Raw genomic sequence first — 11473 nt, forward strand, 5'->3', positions numbered from 1 at the left:
TCTACCAGACTCCCAGTTTTAACAAAGAAGGAATAGAATCTCAGAGACTGGCAAATAACTTGGCTGAATCACAGCTAGTTAGCAGCTTGAATATCCAAATCTGTGTTTTGTCCATAGTCCCCTCAATCTTGCAGTGAGGAAAAAGGGGAAATAAAAGTGAATTGTGATTCTCAAGAACCTATAAAATCTCCCAGAAAATGTATCTCAAGCTGATCAATCCTGGACTTTCTATCGATATCAAATATCTCTCATTTTTTAACTCTGAATCACTGGCCTCAAACCCTTGTCTGAAATAACGGAGTAAATTACTGTTTAGCCTGATGCCTGGAATGCTGATGTGCTGTGTAGAGCACTGGGGAGAAAGGTGTGGTGGAAAGGCTGGTCCCAAGGCTGAAACCTAAGATAGACCTTGTTGAGGTGGCAGCGGAAGCATCCTGAAGCGACACCAGGGAGTCTCCTAGGAAAACTTTGTCTGGCCTGTTGTTGCCGGAGAAATCTCCTCTCCATTGGCCAGACTTACTTACTACATGAAGCTAAGTGACAAGGGTATTCACTGGGAATCTGGCCATTTCTTGCCTCTCTGAAATGACTTTTTTTTTTGTGAAGGAGAGTTTGAAGAAAGAATACCAGATCCCTATTCAAAGTTTTAAAAAGAACGGGAAAACGTTTCAGTCATTTCCCTCTTCGTCGTGGCCCAAAAACATTCCTTGGAAAAAACGGGACTTGTGGGTCTCATGGATATTTCAGTGTTTCTCCCCAGACACTCACCCTCATACTATTAATTGTTCTAAGACACAGGTAACCTATAGGAATTCTGACCTCTCACTGATTTCCATGAATCCAGGGTCAGCACTAACAATATGTTGCCCATCTTCCTTAGTGCTTTCTCTAAGCCCTGAGTATAAATATTTCTGTGGGCAGGCTCATGGGGTAGGAGGTAGTGGTGGCAAAGACTAGTCTCATGTAGGTGCTGAAAGCTCCTAAATTTGTATAAATCTTTGCAATTAACAAAGAACTTTCAAATAAGCCTCTTATTTGATTCTCAGAACTCTAAGAGGTGGACAGGATGATTATTATCATTTTTTTTTTCACAAATGAAATACTAAAGCTCATGGATGTGTAAGAAGATTTTCCCGGATTTCAAATCGATAAAGTAGAAGAGTCAGGATTTGAATTCATGTCTTTTTCTGTATGGTTTAGTCTCTTTCTAATGGATGGCTTTATAATAGGCAGACAGTTGGCTAGATTCAGTGACTCACAGCTGTAATCCCATATTTTGTGAGGCTGAGGTGGGAGAATCACTTGAGGCTAAGAGTTTGCAGCCAGCCTGGGCAACATAGCAAGACTCCATCTCTACAAAAAATTCAAAAAATAAATCGTAGGTAGAAACTTAATTTCATTTACTCCATGATAGAAGACTGAGCCTCCAATGAATGTGATGAGGACAAAAAATGAAAGGGAAAATAAACCAAAACTCTCTAGTTTTTTTTGCCCAAAATCTTATTCAGTCCTGGACTGTTTTCAGAGCTGAGGGTTTTGGTTATTATTATTTGCTGGAATTTACCCCCAAATTTTTGGTTCAGGTGCTGTGTAAAGATACAAGATATAAGTTCAAGATATAAATTTGGGAGGGGTAAAAACAATCGAAGAGGAATCCTGGACTATACTTTGTCCTGAGACTCCTATGTCTTGAGATTGTCCCTGATTCTGCCAAGAACTGAAAGTTCATATATAGTAAGTTAAAGAGAAAGCACTCACTGGTATCCTACTATGTCTTTTCATTCCTGGAATGTACTTACAACAGTCAAGAGAGGACATTTCTAATCTAGAACTTTATGATTCTTGCCTTTAGAAGAAAACAAACAAACAATCAGCAAGGCTTGAATACTTAGAAGCATTTTGTTACATGGCTTTATTTTATTGAAATTGAACTTCTCTTTTACAAATGCTAGTAAATGAATCTATTTATTCTTTCATTTATTCTACCAGTGTTAATTGAGCACTTACTATTACATGCCACTTAACAAGTTTCAGTCAGTTTAATGAAGCATTTCTATAAATCCTTCAGCACAGACATTTCTATATATATTGTAAGCTGTGTTTGACAATTAAGTAGTAATTGCTGATGCTGGAAAAAAATAATGTTGCAAATATTTCTTGAGTAATTCTATCAGTTGTTTTGGGGGTTTGGCTTAGGATGTGGGCTCAGAAGTTTGAAGCCTTTCCTGTTTCTCTTAATCTTCAAGAGAAATGTGACCTGCCGCTGAGTCGAGATAAATAATCCTGTGTCCACAACAAACAGAATCGCCACCAACAATGGTATAAAAAATTGTAGCCAGTACTTGTCACGCTGAGCTGTAGTAGAACACAGATTCAACAAGAAACATAATTCATATTGGGAACTGAAGAATGAGGTTCAGAGGTTCATCCTCCCTAAGAGAAGGACCAACATTGGTCCTTCATTTTTAGCATGATGTGGCATCCAGAAGCATAAAGAAAACCCTCAGATTAACACTAGGTTGAGTTGCTCTGTTGGTGCTCCCTGGAGCCATAGAGAATCCTGAGCATTTCCTCATAACTCCTGTCTAACAGTTACTATAGCCAGTATGCCCAAGGGGGAAGATCATAGGAAAGACAACCCCCTTTTGGAACTGACAAGACCAGCATTCACATAAAATTAAGGGGTGGAAAGGAGATAAAGTGAGGGCAGTGGTCATCAGTGCCTATTACTCAATTAACTAATCATCATTTCTTACATGCCTGTTAGGCAAAATGAAGAAATTGCACTAAATTGCCTTCCAATTCTATCATTTTGTGGTTCTGTTAGTCTGTTTATATACTGTACTAATTTTTGTGATTATTTTCAAATTATGGATCCTCAGAATAGTACAGCTAAAAATCACTTAAAGATCACCTAGACCAGTGATTCTCAACACTGGCTACACACTACTATTATGTGAAAGATCTTTGAAAAATACTGGCACCCAGGCTGCACCCCAAACCAATTAAATCAGAATCTCAAGAGATGAGACATGATCATCAATACATTTTTTTAAGTTCTCAAATGGTTCTAATGGAATCTAGACCAAATCTTGTGTTTTACAGATAAAGATACCAGAAGCCTAGATACAAGTACGTAGCACTTTGGTCTCAAATTACTTAACAGAGAAGTGCTAGGGCCTAATTCTGTATTTTCACCTCATATTTTTTTAGATATTAGTATGTACAAAGTGCATGAAGGAAAAGTCCAGTTTTCTCCTTGCAAGGAGAATATTTCAAAGGTTCCCTCTCTTACACAGAGTTTGGAGAGAGCAGTTTTTCTTACAGGCCATGGAGGCAGTCCACCTGCCCACCCTCTCCATATCAATTCCATTCCCTCCTCCCTCAATACAAAGGCACACAGCTTACTAACTTGCTGGTTTTCTTTCCCAGCCCCCCTAAGCTGGAATGAACTCCTCATGCTTTTTACATCCTTTTTTTCAACTTTGAAACTTTTTTTCAATTTGATAAATATATAAGTGTTCTCCACAGGAGCAGCAGATGACTTTGAGATCAAAATAGTAGTTACAATCTGTTATGCTTGGGTAGCGCTTAACAGTTTACAAAGTCATTTCACAAATATTACCACATTAATCTTCATAACAATTCCATGGTGTGAGCAGGTATTACTATCACCATTTAACAAGCCAGGACTTAGAGATTGAGATATATACTATCACCCAGGCCTCCTCATTGCAAGTCTAGTAGCCTTTCCAGTGTATCACAGGTGCTCCCCTTCTACAAGCTGCAACCACTCAGGCTCAGGTGTCGTCTCTTCCCTCCCCTGCTATGGATGCCCTTTCCTTTCCTTTACCAACTCACCTTTTTTTACAGTAATGTTGAGGGGCTCAGAGGCATAGTCCAGCTGCCACATTTTGCCCACACAGTAGTACGTGCCACTGTCTTCAACTGTGGCATTTGTAATGGAGATATTGTGGTTCTCATACCAGTATTTGAGAGCTTCACCATTCTTGTAGTAGATCACCTTGTACACATTCCAGTTTCTCCAACCATGGCACCTGAGGAAGAGGGGCTGACCTTCCATCACCACCTGAGCAGAGGCCTGAAGGAGCAGCCAGTCTGAAGAACATTCATTATGTTATTTATTTAACAGTAAATGAATGAATGGATAGATCAGAGGGAGCCATACATAGATCATGTGTCAGAAACTACAAGTTATCATTAACCCACTTTTTGGCTCATAAAGTGAATTTTTAAAAGGCACAAAATAGTGCTTAGAGCCTGTCTTCTATATTGATAAAGCCTTTCTCCTCCTGAAAAGTCAGCCTTGGGCCACAGAGCCTCTCAGACCTCCCTGCTGAGTCCGTACATGGAACACTTGAAAGCCAGAATTCTTTTCACATCTGTTGTTGCCAGTTCTCGTTGGTTAGGGGAAAATAAACAGTCTGTCTCAGGGATTTTGGCTTAGGAGAGTGTCTATTTTGTCCTCTCTTACCTTATAGAAACTTCCCAGTTCTAGTCTTAATTATAGTTGTTACAAAAACTTCTTCAGAACATGAACAATTTAATTATTTCTGTAATTATTTATTTAATGTCCTCTTCCCATACAGTGATATGCTCCAGGAGGTCAGGGGTCCTGTCTAGTTCTACATACTATTCCCAGTGCCCAACACGATGCTTAGGAGTTGGTACGTACTCAACAAATATTTGTCAGTAATGAGTCAGTGAAAGACAAGAATCACATTCTATGGTTAATGCTTTTGTAAAAATTGAAAAGCATTAACTAAAGGAGAATTTTGAAAGAAAATATCGCTAGCATAATAAGCATATTTAATTTAAAACCAATCCTTGAGGACCTCTCTAGAACCTACTCAAGGAAATAAGCTATTCCACATTGCTTTAGTTTGTGTTTGGAACTTACATATGGAGGTCGAAACATCTCTTTTCACCTGAGAGAATAATATAGTGTCTAAAAAAGACCTGCTGGTCACTACTCGAAATAATTAGTTTGTTTACTCAACATTTGCTGATTAAGCCACATGTGCCTAAGCATGCTGTACTAACTGCTGGCAGTAGGAGAGTGATAAAGATGAAACAAGCGTGAAATATGTTCTTAAGTAACACGAGAGGACATGAGGGATGTATCCAGGTATGTTTCATAACGAAGAGTACAACCTAATATTCCGGTCATGGCATGTGAATTATGCAGAGCAAAACTTTAAGTCAAACATTTTGATGCTATTTCAGATATACAGCTCTTTGAAATGTTTACATATATGTCATGCTGTTTGACCACATGATATATACCTGAATCTAGGCAGAAAAGACAGAGGAAAATAGGGTGGAGGAATAGTATTGAGAGATGACTAAAATATTGAAAGAAGGCATATGGTAATCAAAAGGAAAGCAGGTGAAACAAGAGAGATGCCGGGGTCCTAAGTGAGAGGCCTTGAATCCCACTCTGGTGTCCTAACCCTTGGAATAACTTGTTTTTTTCCCATCTTTAGATGGGCCATTCCTCACATGAGAGATCTCTATTTCCATATCCCTGGCACTTACCACTGAAGACTTCCAGGTACACTGGTTCACTCTCATTAAATTTTGGATGCTGACATTTGTATTCTCCACTGTCCTCAAAGTCGGCATTCACGATATTCAAACTTGAAGTTGTCACCTCTAAAACACTGCCATTGTGGATCCATTTTGTGGAATCGACTGCATAGAACTTGTTCCCATGACATGTAAGAGTAACATTCTCTCCTTTAAATATTCTATTCCATGGAGGATTCAAGGAGACCATAGGTTTCTGAGGGGCTTGAATAAGATAAAAATATGAAGAGATATAAAGGAAAAAAAGTCATTGAAAACTGTCCAGGCTTAAAAGTACAAATGTAGCAGTATTCAGACAACCAGTGGTCAATCTGTCCTTGTACTGTCGGTGATAGGACCCTGTTTTGATTTCTAAGAGAAGGATTAAAGAACTGAGAAAACAGTAGTGTGGCCCCAGGGAATGCCCAACATCGGGAGAAAGACGGAACACATATGCAAGAGATGTAAAAACAAAGAAACCAATTCACTATGTGATTTGAACTCACTCACTCTACTTCCGTTAATTTCAATTTAGTATCTGTAAATGAGGACTGCAATCTCTTTTCAGGTAGAAACACTACCTGCCATGTTCAACCACTGCTACATTAAATATTTATTGTGAGAATGAATGAGTGAATTATGGATGGATAAACTTATTGGACTAGATGAAATACAAGGTTTCCCAAACTCTAAATATTTCTATTTAATTGTAAGTATATACAGAGTGAAAAATATATATCAGTTCTGGAAAGTAGTGAGAATCACTAAGAGAATCAGTCTTGAATGGCTTCCTGGGACAAGGGGATATAGTGCAAATTTGAACAGAGACCAAAGAGGTAGATACATGGCGATAACAAAGGGATAATATAGTCGAAAGAGAACTGGACTTCGATCCAATAAACTTATGTTGGAACCCAGTTCCTTAGCCATGTAACCACCAGCAAATCACTGAGTTTCAGTTTCAGCATCCTCAATTATAAATGGCAATAATAATAATAATGTAACTATTGAGTGAGATTATGTGAAAGTGTCTAGGAGAGGGGATGAGATGTGTATATGTGCAACAGACATGGTTGTTGACTGAAACAGAGGAGAGAGTGACTTGAGAGAATGCAACAAATCAGGGAAAAGAAGAAAGACAAGGCAAAGTGGAGAGGGAAAGTGGCTTGGCCACAGAGCAGATTCATACTCGTTAGAAAGCAGAAGTGTTGGGATGAAGAAACTAGTGAGAAGAGATCAATGCCCAGACATGTTGAAACACCAAGGGAATGAGAACGAAGGACTCACCTGCTAACATGCCATCTGGAGCTGCAAAAGTCCGGAGAGGATACGTTAGTGTCCATCAGTCTTCTGTATCTCCAGAAAACTAGAATCTGGATGTGGGGATGAGCTCTACCTCCATGGAATTTTAAGAACCAATCATCTTTTCAGGAATCAGAATCAAGGGAAGAAAGAGCTCCTCTATCCCCATTTCCTTGGTAGGAAATTTGCACCCTGGAAGATGCCAGAGCAAATGCAAGGAACGAAGCTTTCAGCCTGGCTTCCTCTGTAGGTGTTGCTCAGCCCACTTGACTCTGCTTTCTAGTTTGCCTCCACTACAGAGTCCTTGGGAAATGCCCCATAGTTTGCACATGTCCTAGAAAAAGTCACCACCCAAACAGTAAAGGTTCCTACCCCAGCTGCTCCCCACATTCATTTGGGCCTCTCCAGAAGGGGTAATCGAATCTCTACTTACCGAAGAGCAGTAAGGCTATACACAGTAGAGTAGGGGATTCCATGAGGGGAGCCATCTTCTTTATGGGCTCCTGGTACTGACTGTGCTTTAGAGTTCTAAGGCTTCAAATATAGGCTTAAAACCAAAAAGCAGAAGGAAATGTTTGCTGTATCATATCTGGTTAACCCATCAGCTGTGCCTGGTTTTGCTTCTTTCTTCAGAGATAATATTCAGGATGGTGCCAGACTGGGCAATTTAATGTTTACCCCCTTATTCTACTCCCTATCCCACCTCCACATATATCTGGTGAGAGAGAGGCATAGGTCTGGCACAGTCACAAGCCTTTCTTAATCTGTCAATCAGTGTACAACTAGTTTACAACTTAGAAAAGTGGGGTGCAAGGGAGAGCAGAATAAAACAGCAGCAACGAATTACTAAATACCAAACATATGCCAGGTTTTATGCTAAATAAATCTGATATTTTATTTATTTGTCACAATAATCCTATAAAGTAAGTACCATCACTATATTGTATAAATAGGAAAACTGAATCTTAGTGAGGTTAAACAACTTGTCTTAGGGTGCCACCTATCAAATAACTAACTTGGGGTTCAAACACATAAAATCTAACCCCAAAGTCAAACTCTTAGTCATATGATGCATGTTCAGAAGCATGGCCAGCAACTGCTGAAATTCTTTTGAGATTCACCAGAGCTACCAACACTTTTCTTATTTAATTTCCTGCTGATCAGTTAGTCCACAAATCCACAAATTTTCATCTGATTCACTGATGATCCGCTATCTGACCAGCCAAATCGGAAACATTTTCAGAGACTCCTTTTTTTCTACTGTGCCCTACTCTGGCTCAGAACACAGGAAGGCAGACATTAAACCATTACTTACCGTGATCTAGGCTATATGGTTTATTTTATTTTACTTCCTAACTTTTGTTTACTTTTAGTGTTATAATTTTCCAGCATAATCACACTTTCTCCTTTAAATACAAAGCAGAACGTTTCTCCAGGATTCCTTTGACTAATTCTTCTGTTTTTTGGCTTGAGGTCAAGGTGGACCTTCTTCCAGGATCTGATATTAATAATGATACTGGAGATGAAAACTCTGTAAATGTCTATAGCGGTTTGTCATTTGCAAAGATTGCTTTTACATGAGTGTTATGTCTTATCTTTACTAAAACTCTGAAGATGACAGGGACTGTACACTTAAACCCACTTCACATCTGAAGCACTTGAGGCACCATTCTATCATACCATGCTTTTCCTCACAGACTGCGGAATTAAGCCTCTTGAATGAAAGCAAAGTCATTCTACATGAAGATCTAACCAAAAACTTTTAGCTTTCTATGGAATTAGAAAATATAGGGCGAAAAAAGTTAATAAATAGGAATTTAAGTTTCTGATAAGAAAGGTCAGGTACTGAGCCCAGGACATGCTATGTTTTAGTGACAGACCTTAAAGGGAACAGCAAGTTATTTTGAAAAGTACAAGTTGATTGTATTTAAAGCTCTAAATTCAAATATTCCTCATAATTATGTGATTAAAGGTTACCTGTAAAATAGGGACGATAATGGGATCTAGGTCATGGTTATTTTATGAAATTTAATAAGATAAAGAAGAAGTAAAACGCATTGCATAGCATCTAGCATGTCAAGGATGGTCAATAAATACAACTTATGCCTTCTTTATTACCATTATTAGTTAAAGACTTGTAGGAGAAATATGAATTTTGACTGGATTAAGGTTCTTGTCAACCTATATAGTATGCTTTATTTGATAAGGAGCACCTTATGCTAGTTTAATCTATCTACACAATCTCAATCCTCTCCATGGTTATGAAGAAGAGAGCATAATCAGGAAAGAACAGAATGCAGAAAAGTTTTGGGTAGGATTGGAGAAGAGAAGGAGGAGGAATTAAGGAAGATGTAGTTTTTGAGGTACTGTGAGAGGGTAATATTTGAATCCCTAAACCTTGGAAGAGAAAAGGAAAGATTCTACTTTATCACTTTGCTGAGATTTTGTCCAGCGAATATTTTGATTTCCTTTTTCCTAGGACAGTGAACCTGCAATCAAATTGTCCCTCAGAGTTAGTCATTTTACCATGACTCAAATAGTCTATTTAAAGGATTCCTCTGAAGTCATTGTCTAAATAGCTCCTGCTTAGATGGGAGATGGTGCAGGGCTCACTGAGAGGTACTATTCCTAGTTCGGAGCTTATAAGCTTTGGAGTTAGAGAGGACACTTTCATTTCTAAAGCTTTCTGAAACTTTGGCTTTATCATTCCAAAGCTTTTGCTTAAGTGTCCAGTATTGAAATAAAGGAAGTGCTTTGGCAGCTGTAACAGCAAAATTTAGCACTCCAATAAAACCAGCTCATTAAAGCCTAAAAAGTAAACCAAACTACCCACCTTCCCAGCCCATGCCCCCCCACAAAAAAAAGCAAACCGTTAACATCAGCATCAGAAAGAATGAGCCATACCCTAACCTCCATGGGACATAACTACAGGTACCCAAAAGAACAGAACAAGAATTCAGAAGGAATACATTAACACTAAGATAAAACAAGAGCTCTATGCCATCCTGGAAGAACGGGTTGATACACAGTTGAATTCCACATATTTTTTTAATCTTATATATATATATATATTTTAAAAGTCCTTCAAGCTTCATATCCGTTATCTGGGTGGAGTGTGCTGCTAATTTCTCATATTCCGCCTGTCCACATCAGGATCCTGGGTTCACTGAAATGAATAGGGTGTATCTAAGTTTCACTTCTTGCTTCTGATTCTAGATACACATATGCTCACTACGTAAAAGGCATCACCATGCCCAAACTTGGACCTGTGATTTGATGTTGGAAGCCTTAATCTATATTTCATTTTGCAGCAGTATAAAAATGAAACAAATGGATGTGTGTGAGTTATAGGGACTGAGTACTCTGAGGTGCTCCTGCAGCTGGATCTAGGGTGAGAGGCTTTTGGCAGGAACTTCTGTGTTTTGGGACATGGCTGGCAGAAGGAGGATCAAGCCTCAGCGTATACAGTATGTTGGCCTTTGTGGCCTTCTCCAGAATTGGGAAGCAGAAAACCCAATTCAATCTGCTGGCTTCTTTCTCACTCCAAAGGTCTCTAAAACCAGGTGAGGTCCATAAAAAATCGAATATGAAATGATGAAAGCACAAAATGCCTGTCTGCTCATGATGTTTATGTACCTAATAAACGTTCATCTCTCCCTGAGGATCAAATACAAGGTTAACTATGCAACATGTCTTATCTATTTTCTTCCTCCTACCAACTCTATGCAGTTAAGATAAGGAAATTAAACCGTGAAGAGGTTAAGTATCTTGTCCAAGGGCACACAGTTGCCATGTAAAGAAATTAGAATTTGAACCTGGCAATATGGCTTAAGAGCCCATGCTCATGACCAGATAGATAGATGATGATGATGATAGATAGACAGACAGACAGACAGACAGACAGATAGATAGATAGATAGATAGATAGATAGATAGATAGATAGATAGACAGACAGACAGGTTAAAGATAGATAGGTGAAAGATAAAGATATCTTTATTCATTGAGTCTACACATTGTGATTAAGTGCATATGGATTCATAGCCCTTATGCAGAAATTCCTTGGATTCCCAGGTTCCATAACCTACAAATAGGAAATCACTGATCTAAACCAACTTCCTGTTCTATAAGTTATCTTTGTTGATGCAGGCAATGACGTCTCAACTCAGCACACAATGTTGGCACTGTTGGCATGTTAGCTACGTCTATTTCATAGACATGCCTAAAAAAAAGAAAGAAGACATGAATTTGTTTTTTTCCTCTATGTTATTAGGGCCAGCATGGTATCAGCTGCGTTTACTTCTTTTGCCACCCTAAACAGGAGTTTCTGCTCAAGAAAGAGCATCAATAGCAGGTGCTGAATGCCTGTTAGATTTTCACAAGAAAGTCAATGGCTTTAATGTTTGTTACTTCTTGTCTTGACTTGAATGGGTCTAAAAGTAATAAATCCAAAAGAAATAAACAGAAACTCCCAGGACTACTAGAGAAGGGAGTGAAAAGGGAGGTACTAGTTTCCTTTAAACAACCAGCTCTCATGTGAACTCATTACCATGGTGGAGGCACCAAGCCATTCGTAAGAGTTCT

General features: G+C 38.8%; 1 protein-coding gene across 1 annotated transcript; it reads right to left on the reverse strand.

The window, feature by feature from the left end:
• Positions 1 to 1895: 1895 nt before the first annotated feature.
• FCER1A (Fc fragment of IgE receptor Ia) lies at positions 1896 to 7416 on the reverse strand. The gene is made up of 5 exons (XM_017503669.1): positions 7325 to 7416; positions 6877 to 6897; positions 5560 to 5814; positions 3862 to 4119; positions 1896 to 2355 (listed from the first exon to the last, which is right to left on the reverse strand). Exons 1-5 carry the CDS (start codon positions 7377 to 7379, stop codon positions 2171 to 2173), a joined length of 774 nt encoding a protein of 257 aa, XP_017359158.1. The 5' UTR covers positions 7380 to 7416; the 3' UTR covers positions 1896 to 2170.
• Between the last annotated feature and the right edge of the window lie 4057 nt (positions 7417 to 11473).

Source organism: Cebus imitator, unplaced genomic scaffold (genome assembly GCF_001604975.1).
Source record: "Cebus imitator isolate Cc_AM_T3 unplaced genomic scaffold, Cebus_imitator-1.0 Scaffold313, whole genome shotgun sequence".
Classification (NCBI taxonomy): domain Eukaryota; kingdom Metazoa; phylum Chordata; class Mammalia; order Primates; family Cebidae; genus Cebus; species Cebus imitator.

What these genes read in the sequence shown, in the direction of transcription:
- FCER1A (XM_017503669.1), bottom strand. Translation starts at nt 7,379, where the DNA reads ATGGCTCCCCTCATGGAATCCCCTACTCTACTGTGTATAGCCTTACTG. An exon ending in GTACCTGGAAGTCTTCAGTG is followed by an intron (nt 4,120 to 5,559) that starts GTAAGTGCCAGG and finishes AATGTTCTTCAG; the next exon opens with ACTGGCTGCTCCTTCAGGCC. An exon ending in CAACATTACTGTAAAAAAAG is followed by an intron (nt 2,356 to 3,861) that starts GTGAGTTGGTAA and finishes GTTCTACTACAG; the next exon opens with CTCAGCGTGACAAGTACTGG.